Source organism: Oreochromis niloticus, linkage group LG13 (genome assembly GCF_001858045.2).
Source record: "Oreochromis niloticus isolate F11D_XX linkage group LG13, O_niloticus_UMD_NMBU, whole genome shotgun sequence".
NCBI lineage: Eukaryota > Metazoa > Chordata > Actinopteri > Cichliformes > Cichlidae > Oreochromis > Oreochromis niloticus.
The window spans coordinates 33,979,875-33,996,749 of NC_031978.2; the positions used below are offsets into that span (position 1 = coordinate 33,979,875).

The 16,875-nt window shown below is 43.7% G+C and overlaps 2 protein-coding genes across 11 annotated transcripts in view; one reads left to right on the forward strand and one right to left on the reverse strand.

The window, feature by feature from the left end:
- The window catches only part of rasgrp3 (RAS guanyl releasing protein 3 (calcium and DAG-regulated)), a 562,943-nt gene that overhangs the window by 337,963 nt on the left and 208,105 nt on the right, over positions 1-16,875 (forward strand). The window lies entirely within an intron of this gene.
- gbf1 (golgi brefeldin A resistant guanine nucleotide exchange factor 1) overlaps positions 1-16,875 on the reverse strand; it is a 72,801-nt gene that overhangs the window by 28,495 nt on the left and 27,431 nt on the right. Inside the window, exons 2-6 of the mRNA XM_025897436.1 lie at positions 14,106-14,237; positions 9,924-10,042; positions 9,698-9,806; positions 9,132-9,192; positions 1,255-1,309 (exon numbers count right to left, since the gene is read on the reverse strand). Of these exons, the coding sequence (XP_025753221.1) occupies positions 1,255-1,309; positions 9,132-9,192; positions 9,698-9,806; positions 9,924-10,042; positions 14,106-14,237 (476 nt within the window). The remainder of the gene's footprint in view (positions 1-1,254; positions 1,310-9,131; positions 9,193-9,697; positions 9,807-9,923; positions 10,043-14,105; positions 14,238-16,875) is intronic.

Sequence of the window (16,875 nt, forward strand, 5' to 3'; positions counted from 1 at the left end):
ACCAAGAGCAGCCAGCACAGATGTGTGAGTGGACAGGCAGACCATGCAAGAAGCAACAAGTGCTAGAACTCTGGGAACACCCCAATCTGCATCTAATACACATATGTGACGTGACACATAACCAGCAGCTCGAAGGACAAAAAAGGGTCATTGTTGTGTTGTGGAGTATATGGTGTACAGTGCTGTACCAGTCAATGCTTCAGAGGCAGGGACATTCACAGAAAGTCCAGGTTGAACCACAACAGGCGTTCATAAAGGTGAGCTTAGCAGAAGTAAAGCACTGAAGCACTGCTGACTGAATGAAGCCGTTTACTTTGCCTCATCTGTACGTTTGACTTATGGAACTGCTTTGCAGTGATTAAATTTACCTGGAAGGTCAAAGTGTCTTCATTTTTAGTCATGTGATACATCTTCAAATTACATTAAATATGTGTAAAAGAGATGTAGTTTACACATTTAAAGCTGTAAAGTGATTTTGCCCATAAAGCCGGTGCGATGTAAGAATGAGCTTTAGATTAAAAACTGCCATAAAAAGTTGCAGGAGCAGTCAGCAGCAAGTGTAAAGAACAAATGACACCACAGCCACTGCTTTAACACCTCTCAGGGGCAAAAAGAAAAAACTCACCAAATTATTTTTGACAATAATTTTGCATTTACAGTACAAAGGATTCAAACAGACACATGGATGCTGTCTTTAACAGTGCAAATAAAATAGCAGCATCTGATAGATAAAGCCAGAGTGTAACTAGTTCTACTGTTAACTGTTCTTATTCTCACTTAGTGCAACTGCAACATGTAATGCACTTGTAATTACAGTCTACACCACAGCACCACTGTGCTGCTCACTGGTGGATACTGCCTCTGCAGAACCTCTGAACCTCTGCAGACATGTTGAGATGCTGATGTTTGATTCAAATACATCCTTATCACCTTGTTTAACACTCATGCACTCCCAACAAGAAGCCATGCTAACCTTGCCAATTAAATACCCTCTCTAGCCCACTCTGACTTGTGTTTCTATGCTGCTCTGCACAAATAACATCCTGAGTGTCCAGTATGATGGATAGGGTCTATGGGAAGGAAAACAGGGACACATACAAGTACAGGAAACTTGAAAAGAAAACTAATAGTTACAAATAATAAAGTGAATCCAAGCACAGGGGGAGGACACAGACTCAGACAGAAGCTTAACAAAGAATAAGAGAAAGCATGATGACAGCAAGCAGCACACATTCACAATCTCAGCCATGTTACCTTCTTCATGTTAGCACCAACATAACTCTTGGCCTCCTCTTTGAACTGGGGGAGTCTGTAAAGAAACATGCACATGTTAAAACATCCCATCTACAGTCTATGACATAAATCACCAACCTATCCCAGCCGCCATCCCAACCTCGCCCACACCGTGCATCTTGATGTAAGTGATGATGTAAGTGAATTAGAAATGGAAGCAAATACACCAACAGTCAAAAGACTGGACACGCATTCTCATTTCATGGGTTTTCTTTATTTTCATGACTATTTCTATTGTAGTCTACGGAAATCATCTAATCCAGGTTTAAGGTCTCATCCCAGACACCTCGATGTCCACTCACATCTTGGGTCATTTGGTATCAATAAATCACATGATAGGGCGGGGCTAGGTCTCCCAATGGGTTCACCCAAAACCTTGGCTGATACTGACCACACCTGTTTTCACACTTTGGCACGTCATTAGGCAGATGATCAATGGTGGGTCAACGACTCTCTTAACCCTCTGGGGTCCAGGGTCTGGCCGTTTTTGACTACTTTTGATTTTACCTCTATATTTCACTTTTAACAACTGTTTACCTTGCCTTGTTTGGTATCATTATTTTCAGCACAACCTCAAATATTTGAAATTGGAGTTATTTTTTCCATTTTGACATACTATATTAGTACAATTGATCTAAATTCAGACAAAAAATTAAAAATCTGAGTAGAAAAAAGTTCTATTTTTTACAGTAAAAACCACAACAACTGATACACCTCCTGTCTGACAGCAGGAGGTGTATCAGTCCTGTTTTCCATGTGGAGACAGTGTTTACACTGGAATCTGCCTGCTGTGGCTTTTTTGGATCAACTGTATCATTCAGCAGTATAACTGACACATAAAACAAAACAATGACTACACTACACACTAACTACAGCCTCCAAACACAATAAGCGTCACTAATGTCTCACATAGGAAAACTCGCTCTCTCTCTATTCTTTTTTGCTCGCCCGCTTTCTCTCACCAGCGTCGCTCCTAAAACTTCCCCTTCTTCCTAAACAACCAAATGCCACATGTTGCCATATCATTTTTTGATTGGTTGACATGGCACACTTTAACACCAATAGGGAAGGGGTCTTTTTCCTTTTTTCACTCGCAAGCGGAGAGTGTTTGCTAGCGCTGTCCGTAGAAAACGGTGTTTTTACTGTTCTTCCCGCTGTAAACACCACTGTTTTGTTCAGAAAAAAACATTGTGTGTATTTTTTAATCATAATTCTGGTTTTACGTGGCCTATCAACACAATTTAAAAACTACTATATAGTTTGAAGTCCACACTTTTGACCCAAGTTACAATGGAGACTCTGGGTCGCTGCATCTTTTTGCTGTTTTGACGTGTCATTCGACCCCAGAGGGTTAAAGGACACTCCCATAGAGCTTAAATCTGGGACTCTCCACCAGTTCCTCTTAGAACTGAAGAAGCTTCTCAGATGAAACATCTTCAAAAACTCATAGAAGTCCAGTCACTGTTCTTTTCAAGCTCCTTCGATTATCATGACCTGGCTGATCGAGGACCTACACAGACATAATAACCTTCGCTCTGACTACCTTCCCTCTTTGTTATCATCCAATTACACTTCTCCAGTCCAAATGACACTCCAGTACCTTTGCTGTTTTACTGAGCGGGTTCAGGCTTGCACAGGACAGACGCATCCCACACTTGATAGCGTTGTGTGCTTAAAGTAGGCCTCTAGTGTTGCTTGCCACATCCCCACCGACTTCCTGATGAAGACTCCTAGGGTCTTGTTGATCTTGTGGAGTTCTAGGAACTCCAGGATCTATCTATGAGGCATTTGTAGACTTTCTTGTACTGACATATTCATGTACTGAGCCATGTGCCTGTTCATTATGTACTCTGCCACTGAGAGCACACCTTGGATGGCTGAGTGTAGAACAGCTGGTTTATTCTCATGACTTCCATCTCTGGTATACCTGCTCAGGCAGTAAGCCAAGGCCATGCTTTGCTTGGCAGTTTCTAAGGCCTAAAGTATAGAAGGTAAGGTATTCTTCATCGCACCTTTCTCCAGCTCCAATAGTTGCCCAGCTTTACTCCACACTGCCTTGATCTTAGACAAATCTTGGAGGGTGAGGATGATGATATCTCCCCCCTGATGTCCTGGCTCCTCCTTGCCATAGCATTTATATTGTACATTGTCAATCTCTAGTTGTGATAGCATTTGCTTCTTCCGAATGTTGGAATGCTGAGCTACTAGTTGTTTCACCATCAGTCTGGACATTGGCTGTCGAAGCAACCATAGACCCACATCTTCTTCATGTAACCGCTTCCCCTGGGATTACATGCGGAGTAGCATTCAAACACCTCCCCATTCCCATCCCCTCTCCACTTCTGCCTTCTTGTTCCAGCATCCCACTTCTGCTGGAACAAGGGCATCCCACTTCTCATTAGTGCGTCTTGGTCAACACCTGATGCAGACTCTGACAATCCAGGCAATTTCCGAGCCGGTATGGCTTCAGTTATATATCTTGCACATACTCTGAGATAGGCTTGGGTAGGTAGGAGGCCTAGCCCGGGGTCTTACTGGATACACGTCGGGATTCGAAACCCTAACCTGTTGTTCCAAAGAGGAGCACGGCTGTGTTTGGCAGCCCCCAGGTGCCCAGGTGGTGACTTTAGCTGCAGTGTGAGTAGACCTGCAAGACGGGAAGATGATGAATCAAAGGCTTATGTCCCTTACAGGTTGAGAACCGACTTCCTTGCAGCCAGAGATGTTTCCATGAGCCCTGCAAACTCTGCTAACGCAGCTGGTTCTCCATCCCACATCGTTTTTCCTTCATCTTCCTTGTCTCGTCAGGCGTCTCTGTACAGTCTTCAGTTCTTCCTTGTTTTCTGACCTGAAGCCTCTTTTTCTGTTTAAGGGCAGCGTTGATGTCAGGAGTTATCCACAATTGTTGTTTGAAAAACACTGTACGGCACTGGCTGATACAGCGTTATCCACACAAAAATTCATGCAGTCTGTTATGCAAACCACCAGATCAACAATGTCCTCTCAGTGGTTATAACAAAGCACTTCCCACACAGCTGTCACAGTAATAGAGTCTCTTCGCTCTCCTCAAACCATCTTTTCAGTGACTGTTGACTCCCCATGTACTAAATCAACCACTGACCTCCGTCATCTTATTCGCCAAAATGGTGAAACCAGCCAGCCACGCTAACACTGCCTGACACCAATGTTCAGCACATATATCCAAAACAAGGAGCAAAGTGTTGTTGTTTTTTGTTGTACAGCGACGGTTGCTTTTATCACAGTTTGTCACATGATAAACTATAAACAGCTTTAACGATTATAATAAATGTAGTTATTAAAGAATGCAGTGCAGTGGCTCCATAGTGTTTGGGATTACACATTCACCGATCAAGTGGAAAATCCCTGGTTCAATTCCAAATATCCAGGAAAGGCTTCCAATAAGGAAAATCTGCCAAATCAAATATACATAAGTACCTGCTGTGGTGAGCCCTGGTGAATAAGACGAGGGAAAGGTAGCTTCTACAGTTAACAGCCCATTACAGCAAATGTAATGTATCTGGATGACAGAGCCAAAGAAAAACAAATTAAAGCTGTTTTCAATCAAATTTGACTGGTAGTCTTTGAAAAGTGTCCAGTGACCAATTTGTTGAAGCCACAGCAGTCACAGCCATTCCTTTATTAGCGTGTATGTGTGTGTGCGATGCACACGTGCGAACACCAAAAGTTCTACCTCTATTTAGACAGATTTAAATAATTGTTTTATACTGGCCCAGAGGTGGTAACTGGTTCATACAAGGACACTGCTTTAAAGTTATTTAATGCATCCTTTAGCCCTGAACCAAAGGGCAGCCTTAACTCTCACAAAACACTAACAACGACTTTTTGATTAAAACTCTACAAAAGTACAATAATAAATAATAAAATCCACAAAATGAAGAAACGTATAACACTAAACACAGAGCCTGTGATAAGCTGCTTAAGAGGAAATATTACTGTAAGAGTCTCAGCACATTCAGCCCAAACCACAAATGTGAGGCATCACATACAGAGTGTGTTTGTGTGTGTCACCAGGTTTCTGTGAAGCTAAAGCTTCACTAGAAAATGATGAGATCTCACCAACAACCAAGCACACACACGCACGCACGCACGCACGCACGCACGCACACACAGCCAGAGTGTGTGTGAGCCAGCAGCCTTCTCCTGACATTAGCTCAGCGTTAATAGTGTTGTTCTGTAAGCACGATTATTGGATGATCTGTGGGTCCAACAGATTAACATGCTTAATACTTTCAGCAGCCAATCTAAGACTGAGCAGAGCTGCTGCTCATTACTCTCTGATGGAGGTGGGTGAGGGTGGAGGGCATCCCAGACTCACATCTCTATTATCCAGGGTCTGTGGACAAGCAGGGGGCTGGGGTTGAACACGAGGGAAATGAGCTGGGAGACGTGTGTGTGTCTGTGTGTGAGAGAGTGCAGGATGAGAACAATAGAGTAAGAAGTCCAGACTCATTCATAGCACCTGCTCATGTGCTGAAATGTCTGTTAGGGAGATTTATGCTCACACAGTAAAGTCTTGTAAGAGGACTTGATAACAAGATGCCACAAGAGTCCTGGCAGCAAATAACAACAGGACTGCTAGGAGGAACTGGCAGCAAACAGCAACAACCTCAGCAAAACCTAATACTGGACTTCACTGAAAGGAAGATAAGCTAGCGCTTTGTAACAAATCCCATGTCAAATAGTCTTAGTTAAGAATGCACAACATCAGGGAGGAGGTGAAACAAATCACACCTTTAATTTAAGCTCTGTTTGTTATCCAGCTGCAGTCCGTGTCACTCACATCAGCAGACATGCTTTTGCTGATTGCTTCTATGTGGCATTGCTGGCAATGCTAACTCTCAGTGCGTGATGTGTGTGTGTGCTTAATATTTATGGGGGCTGGAACATTGCTGCTGAATCAGAGAGCAGCTTTATCTATATGCAGATCATACGGCATGCAGCTCAAGTGGCTCATCCCTTTGTCTGTGACCAAATGTGACTGGCACTCCTAAACACGAGGTGTGGACGATGGTGCTGTGAGTGAGTGAGAGGGGCGTTTGATTAGACCAAGGCTAGACAACCTTTGCTAAAGAGCATCTTTTCATCCAAAGCATTTGTGTGGAGCTGTCAAACATACCTTAGCCTTACAACTCCTAGTTAGTGTTGGTATTTGTTACGTATGTGCTGTGGTGGAATTACATTTCTTTGTATCTGTTCTAACATCAGGATCTCCCAACTTGAAGATAAATAAAAAACATCTCCTCTAATCTCATCCTAATGATGGCGACACAGACTATTAAGCATAATTTAGGTTATCATCATTCATTGTACTTTTACCCTCTCTTACACACATACTCAGTTAGCACACCTGCAGTTAAATCTGAGCACAGTTTAATGCAAAATTTCAGAAACTGTCCAAACACAGGAACCTGGAGCCATTAATCCCATTCTTCAATAATGAATCATGCTGCTGAACTGTGCGTTATGAATGGCAGGTTATTGGCCGGCAGTTGGATGGTACAGGTCCCTACTGGAGATCTTCGGGGATCAGGACAGTCCAGCCTTCAGTTAGCCATTAGCTAGTACGTCTCACACTAGCAGCTGGTTCATTTGCGCTGCCAGAAGCAGTACAGTCAGCTTCTTCAGCCTGAATCATGTCAGCCTGGCACTGTTCAACTCTTCATACCTGAGATCCTTTTTATGAATGTCTGCCACTGTGGTGGTTACTGGATCCTGTTCAGGTAGATATGGCCTGCTCTTAGATCCACTAGCTACGGAGCATTGTTGTTATGGGTTGTGTCTTCCATCTCTCTGGTATATCTCTATAAGCAGCTGGCCAAGGCTGTGAATCTTTGCCTGGCCGGTTCCAAGGCCTCAGGTGTGGACAGCTACCTGTACTTCTTAGGCACCGCCTTCTATATCGCACCTTTCTGCAGCTCTGAAATTTGGCTAACTTCCCTCCACACTGCCTCGATCTTGGCCTCTAGTCTCCTCCTCCAAAGAGGCTACTGCTCCTGGTGTTCATCTCTGTGATCACTGCTGCCGTTATGTAGATCAACTTCTCAGTCTTGATGATGGTCGCAGTAAGGATTGTTCGTGATGCTGCATTCACATCTTCTAGCAGATCTCCAGGGTACTTCACATAGTCTTGGCAATTGGCCACGGAGGGTTCGAGATTCCAGCTTCGCAATGACCCTTTCTCTCTCTCGCACTCATCAGGCTTTCGGTTGTATCTGGGGCTTGGTACCCAATCCTGGGTGGGGATGATATTATCTTCCCTCTGACCTGACATCCTGGCCCCCCTGTACCTCATCGATCTCTAGTTGTGCTAGCAGTTGCTTCTTCGGAATGTTGGAACACCGAGCTACAAGTTGTTTTACTGTCAGGCTGGATTGCTGGAGATTCTATCCTCTTCCCCTAACCCCTTATGCTGGGGTTACGTGCGTAGTAGCATTGGAACAGTGCATAAGCAGTCTTAGCTAATTATAGGCCAATCTCCAACCTTCCTTTCATATCAAACATCCTTGAAAGAGTAGTTGTCAAACAGCTAACAGATCATCTGCAGAGGAATGGCTTATTTGAAGAGTTTCAGTCAGGTTTCAGAGCTCATCACAGCACAGAAACAGCTTTAGTGAAGGTTACAAATGATCTTGTTATGGCCTCTGACAGTGGACTCATCTCTGTGCTTGTCCTGCTAGACCTCAGTGCAGCGTTTGATACTGTTGATCATAATATCCTATTAGAGCGATTAGAACATGCTGTAGGTATTACAGGTACTGTACTGCAGTGCATATCTCAGAACAGAGTCCAGTTTCTTTGTGTAACTGGGGAGTCTTCTTCACTCTCAGGTTAATTATGTTCCACAGTATAATTTACATTATACATTAAAAGTAGAATGGGAGGCAGAGCCTTCAGTTTTCAGGCCCCTCTTCTGTGGAACCAGCTTCCAGTTTGGATTCAGGAGACAGACACTATCTCTACTTTCAAGATTAGGCTTCAAACTTTCCTTTTTGCTAAAGCATATAGTTAGGGCTGGACCAGGTGACCCTGAATCCTCCCTTAGTTATGCTGCAATAGACGTAGGCTGCCGGGGATTCCCATGATGCACTGGGTGTTTCTTCTTCACTCCCTATGTGTTAATAGACCTCTCTGCACTGAGTCATACTGGCTCTCTTCCACAGCATGTCTTCCTCCTCTCATCCCAACTGGTCACAGCAGATGCGACTAAATATGAACCACTTATATGTGTCCATCTTTGTTATTGAGGATTCATAAAATTAAGAGGATAATTTTCATTTTCATGTAGTTTTCTATTAAAGCCAAAGTGGAGACTGACAAAAAGCCATGATTTGAGAACCCAGATTAGACAATGAAGTGGCTGCTACGCAATAATTTTACATTTTAAATATCAGAATAAACTTGTCAAACTTCATATATAGAATCTTACATTGGAAGAACCAGACTGAGGTAACAACAGCTTGGGGTGAGTGTTCTGGTCAAAAGACAAACATTTAAGACAAAATAACCATTTCTCTCACAGATCTTACTGAACTTGTGATCATGTACTTAATGTGGATACAAAGCCTGTCAGTGAGCCCAAAGCTAAAGGGCCCAGCTCACAAAGCTCTGCATCCACTTCTGAAGATTCTGCCATGAAGTGTAACCTGTATCTCTGGCATTTTGAAACTTACTATGGACATTTATTTTAACAAGTTTCCAAGACGAGAGTGTTTGTCTTACAACCTTTCTCATTTATATTAAAGACGGTCAGCTTGTTGTAACAAACAACCAACACAACTACTCTCTCATTTATTTACCTGGAGAATAATAGCTGCACCATGTCAACCAGTGTATGTTCAGCTGTCTTCCTGAGGAGCTCTGCACACACAGACATTAGAGACATGAGAACCAAAAACTGAGAGAGAGAAGACGTCTCTGGGTGGAGACAGTTTAAGACATAATTTGATATTTTTATGTCAACAACAGGACTGGACTAGTTGAACCTCACAGAACACAGCGGTACAGCCAAAGAACAGGTCGTCAAACAAGATGAATAAGATGTGAAAATGTCTTCTGTTATCAGGCTGAGGCTAATCTCACACAAACACTGTACTTAGTGTCGAGTCCTCAGGGTCAGAACAATTTAATATTCTTATTAATTTAGCTTTATTCTTCACTTTCAGACTGTTTGAATACAATTTCACAGGCATTAAATGGTGAAATGATGTAAAATGTAAAAAACACTGTGCATCAAAGGAATCATACACACAAGCTGTGAAATACTGTGTTGTGAAGCAGCTGCTGGAATATGCCAGTAAAACTTGATCAAACTGTTTCAAATAAGAATGCAACGCTTCCTGGAATTAGCTGCAAATAAACTTACCACTTAGACGCATCTCAAAGCAGATCCTGAAGCAGGACTGCATGATCTCACAAACAGACTCGTTGGTCAGGTGGGCTCCCACTGGTGTCAGCAACAAAGTCCTCAGGACCTGAAACAGCAGGTATAACTGTACTAACATGCATACTGTGGTTCATGACCTTCTAAGACGATGACAGTCAAAGACTATAATGGCAGTGACAGTGCTGACCAAACAAACGGGACATACCTGTAGAATTTTCATAAGGACAACTTCATCACTGGCCGGGTCTGTTCCTACAAATCTAGCGTGCGTAACGGCGTCTGCCATGTTCTCGATGGCCTCCGCTGCTGCCTCGTGGTTAGCATCTGCCAACAGACAACAAACACAGAAGGTTCTCAAACAGTCACACTGTCGCCACTGAAGGCAGCGCCGAAGAGAAACTGACTCTCAGACACGCGTTCATTGATGAGGTCCAGCTCGACCGGACTTCATGCTACATAGTCTCCTCTTCATCTTCAGGTTTTGCACAGCTGGCTGAATAAAGGAAGACTTGATTCAGTGATCTCAAAACTTATGATGGCCAGTTTTGATATTTCCTTTATTAATAATCAACTATTATTTTTACTGCAGAAAACTGTGGCACACAGCAGGATACACAAGCATATTAAAAAAATATGTAGCACAGAGCACCTTAAAGTGTCGTATATATGTTTGAAAATGCTTTAAAATAATGCAGTAAATCCATGGCACACGTGTGTACCCTGCACCGAAGGCTCAAGAAGCTGCTCCGGTATGTGCTGACAGAACAGGAATAATCCTGCTTCTGCGGAGCTCTTAGAGTGCTGTCCACCATCACATCCATAATGTATTTGCAGTGAGGTCAGTGACTGCTGCCTTTGGTGGGCATGTAGGTACTGCATGAGTTCATTCACCAGATTTTCTTTCTTAATTTAAAACAATGTTTAAATCTGAAATCTGAAATATATATGAAATGTATATAAATATATCATTTTAAAAGCTTTTACATTTTTATAACAAGCAAGTGGTTGAACTGATGTGGCCTCCCATCTCGACTAAAAGGACATATTAGGAACCCTACACATGTGCACTGTGTTGCTGGTATGAGCAGTGTATAAATATCCTAAACCATGACATGAATTAAGTGCAGAGTTTCTGCTTGCATGAACCATTTAGGAATTAGTGCAACTTCATACAGTACACCGTTCCCCAGTCTCAAAGGTAACTGGACAAACTAACGTAGTTCTACAGTTAGAGCATTTTTCCTCCAATCAATGTCTGCCAGATGTTCAGTGGTGACATAAATACAGTCTGAGCCATGATATCCAACAAGTGGTGGCAATGATTGTTGGTGAAATGAGCAACTATGAAGACATGTTCAAACAGCATCCATCGACACGGTGCTTCAAACCGTGGATCTAGTGACAGATGTGGCCCTTTATTGAACGTAAGCTTGGACAAACAGCTTACATCCACCGGCTCCTGGCAGAGCAATAGACCCCAGCGTTTCTGAAACCAGAGTGCCTGAGCCATCTTGTTTTTCTTTCCCACCACCCTCACGAGCAGCAATTCATTAACTAATAAGCAAAGGGGGGGGGGGATGGGAAAGATTAGGACTATCCCAGCAAGGCAGCAATGCAGCCTGTCAACATTAAGACTCTGACAGAACCTTTCCCTCTGAACATGTGTTTACTACATGATATGTAATTAAAGTTAAGGACGCTTCTTGGGAATTTGCTCTTTGACAGATGGTGTGAAGAACAAGAGTCAGACGTTTGTTTAAGGCTGAGAACTGGTTTCAGAAAAGTCCAGGGAGATGGAGTCATGCTGACATCCCTCCAGAGTCGAGGGTGACAACAACCGTGGAGGTCGTGTTGGAAACATCCAATACCCACATAGAGAAACTGGTGCCACATGGGGATAGAACAGAGAGACAGAAGTGATATAAAACACTAATCCTTCCTCTGGCACAGAGCGTAGGCAAGTGGTGCCCAAAGGTGGGCTTTGGTGGGGGGGGGGGGGGGGGGGGGGGGGTTTAAAATAACACTGAGGAAAGGAGAGGCTCAATGTATATGTGTGTGTGTGTGTGTGTGTGTGTGTGTGTGTGTGTGTGTGTGTGTGTGTGTAGCAGGGGTGCAAAGTCAACAGGGGGCTGAAACAGCTGCCACATGAAGTCGAGTCTATCAAACTGTGTCCAAACACACACAATCTGAAATGTGGCGTAACAGAGTGGGCACAGAGGCAGGGACACACAAAAAGACCTCGAGCTGCACTCTGCATGACAAACCACACACAGGGAACACTTACTTTATTGGATTTATACTCATTCTGTTCCTGAACACAGTTTGTTCACCGTTCGTCGTCCTAATAGCACACCATGGCTGCTCTGCTAACTGCTAACTGTGAGCTATGGTTTTCTTCACAGAGCGTGGGCTGAATTACAATGAGCTTTTCATACACTGAGCATGTGTCCAAAAAACTCTGACTGTATTTTCACTCATTTTTCTCATTTCAATTTCTTTAATGCTCTGACGTAGAGATTCAGCAACTGGCCTTGTTGTTTCATTATAACAGGCAGTTTATTAAGAAAATAAGAGTTTATTCCAGCCTCAGCCCCAGGCAGGCTTCAGCTGTACTCTAAGCTCATCTCTTCTGGCAGTCCCTGCAGCCTAAGCCTCGGCTGAGCCTCGCTCTGAGCCCTGTGAGGTCCAGTGACCACGCGGCTGCTAGCAGCACAGTGTGGGACTTTGCTGACTACAGGAGAAGCTGAGAAAACAGAAGGGGCAGAGGAGGAAAGATGAGCAATAAGATGAGAGCGAATAGACCCCATTTCTGGATATCTGTCAACAACCAGGCTTAGTTTCCGCTCACTCTGTGCCAGAAACCTCAGACCACAGAGAGAGGAGCCACTGCTCTCTGAGTAAAATTAAAATGTGTGTATCTGTGCGTCTTACAGTCATTTCCACGTAGATGTCTGTAGACTATTCCACTATTAAATTGTATTCCATTGTAGCCCCACAGTGTGCTGACCTTTTTGTTTTTGTATCATATTTGTGTGACTCCTACGTTTTTCCTGAGCGTGCGCAGGCTGTTCTCTGTCTGCACTTAGACAGGCCTGTCATTATGCAGCATCTGTCTGACTGCAGGCAGCTTCACAGACTCACAGGCAAACACGACGCTCAGTGAGGAAAACTTGCATCCAGAAAACAGAAACCCACCAAAGTCTTACTCTGTGGTGTCTGTGTGGCCAGCAGATGGCAGTATGTGACTGGAACAGTCATGTTTGAGTATTCTGTCCATTTATCTTCTACTTGCTCAGCTACATAATGACATGCAGCGTCTAAGTATCAGGTTTTTCCTTAGCTGGCCTAGATGGGATTACCAGCTTCACTTGCATTAACAGTGAGTTGAGCATTACTGTACATTTTCACAGAGTACAGTCAGTTCAAACACATAAGGGAAGGACTGGAGCTCCATAACCACGAGGTTCATTTGGCGTTCACTCAGCATCTATCCATCAGTAACACCTCTGTCGACTGCCCTGCAACTCTGCACCGACTGAAGCTGCTCCCCAGTTTTATTCACATCCTTCAAACACACGAAAGCTTCAATGTAAAGAAGCGAGCACCGAGATAGTTTCCCAGCAGGGTGAAACACTGTAGTAATGGCTAGCTCTTACTGGTGCCTACAGCTGTTTGACAGCACCATCACGCTGCCTCAGACCCTGCTGCATTTCACACTGGGCCATATTTCCCTGATGAGGCTAATAATGACAGCGACCTCCAGTTCATTCTGCATCAGCTATGAAGAACCGAAACATTCCAGGCGTTCCTGGGCCGACTGCGCTCCTGGATTTCACCTGAAGTTGGTTTCCTCTCTTGTTGGCGTCATAAAGAAAATCACTTCAGCCAAGTATTCGTATTCTTTCATCTGCTGAACCAAGTTACACAGACACAGCCACATTCTGTCCTGGATTTAAACTAGAAAAAAGGAGGCTGCTGGTGCTAGCACACCACAGTCAGCCACTATTCCAACACTGTGTGCTACACATGACAACATCTGACATACAATCTGAATATTGAAGAATGTAATTCATGGTTTCAATGGCTCTTACACACACACGTCTGACCTCACATTTAACTGTTTTTCTGCTATTTAATCAATTAATTACTAGGAACCCTCCTGTTATTACTATTAGACCACCAGAGAACCACTCCCACACCAGTCTCACCATTTGAAGGAAATGTGATTAAACTGGGAAACCATGCTTTCTCAGCCTGGACATGAATCAAGTTTTGGGTTTGTTTAAGAATTGAGTACATTCATCAGCATGTTTAGTTTTCACATGAAGCCGCTCCACTCCTATCTGGAAACCAGGTAATTTTCATATACAGGTAAGGATTTTCTTACCTATAAGGCCATGAGACAGGAACTTGTTGACAGAGGTAAGAGCAAGGCCTGTGATCGGTCCGGTGGTGTCCTCGGAGCGCACAACTTCTAGGAAAGGCCTCAGGAAAACATTGGGTTCAACATCTGACAGCTCTGAAAAACAATACAGGCACACAAAATCAGGCACACGGTCCTCTGCAAAGGCTTTACCACTGTCACGATCCAGAGCAACAGCGGCCAACGTTTCACGTAGTTTCCCCCAACACTCGAAACGATGGTTTGTGCCAACAGCTGTGCTGATAAATCGATGAGGAATTAACATGACGGGAGGCTCCGACCTGTGTTTTACTTGACGGTGAGAGGATGACGAAGAGGGTGGAAGATATTTGATACACGCACTGCAAAGGCAGGGAGAGAAGTGTGCTAACAGTAGGCAGGTTAGCATTTGGGCAAAGAGGCTCCATACTCCACATTGATCTATTTTTCTTCATTTTTACCTCCACCAGTGTTTTTAGAGTCAATCTGCAAAACCCGACCAAGGAACAACAATAAGACTCCGTGATCACCGCAGGGCCACCAACACTCTAGTTTTTTGTATCACACATTTAAACACAACAGATAATGATCAAAGTGATGAACAATAAGTAAAATGAATCAATAAAATGATTTAAGAGCATATTTAGAAAGGACCACTACCCACTCAGTGTGCTTCGAGAGCCTGAAAGCTTTTCCCACAACGTTGGAAGCTGTCTCCGTGTGCTGCAGCAGTGTGAGTGAAACTAAGGCTACGTTCACACTGCAGGCGAAAGCGCATCAAATCCGATTTTTTTGACCCTATGCGACCCGTATCCGATCTTGGTATGACAGTGTGAACGGCACAAATCCGATATTTTCAAATCCGATCTGGGTCACTTTGGTATGTGGTACTGAATCTGATACATATCCGATGTTTTAGAAAGCGACTGCTGTTTGAACGGTCATGTCGCATTAAATCCGTCTTTCACGTCACTGACACAAGACAGACGCCAATTATCAGCTCCGGAGAAGACATCGCGAACGCTTCCTGGCCATCCAGTGTAGATGTTAGTGAAACTGTCGGGAAGACAACGTTGGAGAAACGTGAACATTTTATTTGTACTGTATAATCTGCAGATTCTGACAGAAATCTGCAACTATCCTTTGAAGCACCGCTCCTCTAAAACAGCAATAAGGATCATTATTAGGTTATTTACATTATTATGTAAATAACAAAATAACTTAAAGCAAAAATTGGGAAACGTAAAGTCCGAAGTCTTTATATTAAGGACCATCAGTCAAACAATACTGTTTGCTCTGGGTCTAAACAGAGCGCGTTGTGTGTGACATCTTCCTTTGCGCATGCGGGCCGCTTTGAGCGTTCACACTAGAGCGCGTTAGCTGTCGCATTTTATTTGTAGTGTGAACAAGCAGACAAAAAAATCGGATTTGATCAAAAAATCGGAATTGAGCATTAAGACCTGCAGTGTGAACGTAGCCTAAGAGCCCGACTACAAGAACCCACACCATACCACCACAGTGCAGTCAGGTGCTGCTCATCAGACTGTCAGAAGCATCATTTCTCACATGTCTCCACTGCTTTACAGTCCAGTGGTGGCTTGTTTCACACCACTTTCACACCACAGTGGTGGCTTGCACTGCACGTGGTGATGTAAGGCCTGGATGTAGCAGTTATGGAAACCCATCCCATCACGGGTCCTGAGAGCCGTTCTTTCACAAATGTCTGTAGAAGCAATCAGAAAGCCTCGGTGCTTACTTTTAGTAAGAGATCATGATATGTCTGCTGCTTTGAGAGCTCCATCAGCTTTCTACAGGAGGGTGTCAGTGGTTTATTACTTTATATTCAAACACGTTTAGTTTAAGTGGAGGAAGGCTGCTGTCAGCAGATCCTGAAGACGACTTCATCAGAGACCATCCAACAGTGAACACAGGGCTGAATGGAGCCTCTCTGTGGGCTTTGAGAAGTCAAGGAAAATAAATAATTATAGCTGCAGCCAAGGTTAGACTGACCTCAGGATGACACTGACCAAACTACAATAAATAAATGAGTTTTCAGTCAGAGGTGCGTGTTGCCTTCTATGAGCTGTGTTTGCTGGATACAGTCTATCTTGTACACAAGTCCAACTGGAGTTGAACTTACTTGGAGACAAAAAGAAAACCAGTTTGTGAAATGAAGCCATTATGATTCACCATGAGCCTGATCCCATCTACCTTGACTTGCTGGAGCTCGTCTCTCTGCTCAGAGCTGTAGCAGAGGATCCAGCCATGTGTGCATTACCTTCACAAATGGCCCTCGCAAAGAAAGGGAAGAGAGCCGGGAGTGAACCTCTGCCCCCAGAGAGCACATCAGGATGAGGCAAACTCTCTGAACAACAGAGGCCATCTTTAACACATGCGCATCTATTGGCATTGGAGCAGAAAAGCTTAGAGCACAGGGAGCAACTACAGCAGATGAATCTGAGCTGAAGACACTGTTCAGACAAAAAGGACAAACGCAGAAAGCAAATGCTGGAAATGAAATGGAGACAAAATCACACGCCTCTGTTTATCACTGTGGTGTCTTTGTAAGGCTTTCTAAACAGAGTCGTGGAGCTCTACAATCCCAAAACGCAGGATCTAAGCACAACATGGAGTTCTTCTAATGATGGAGACTCACTAACTTCCATGTATCCCTTTAAGAGGGAGTTACAGGGCTGACTGGACTCTGTGGGAAATAAACCAGAACATTGCAGACGTCTGCTGATTTTAGACATTT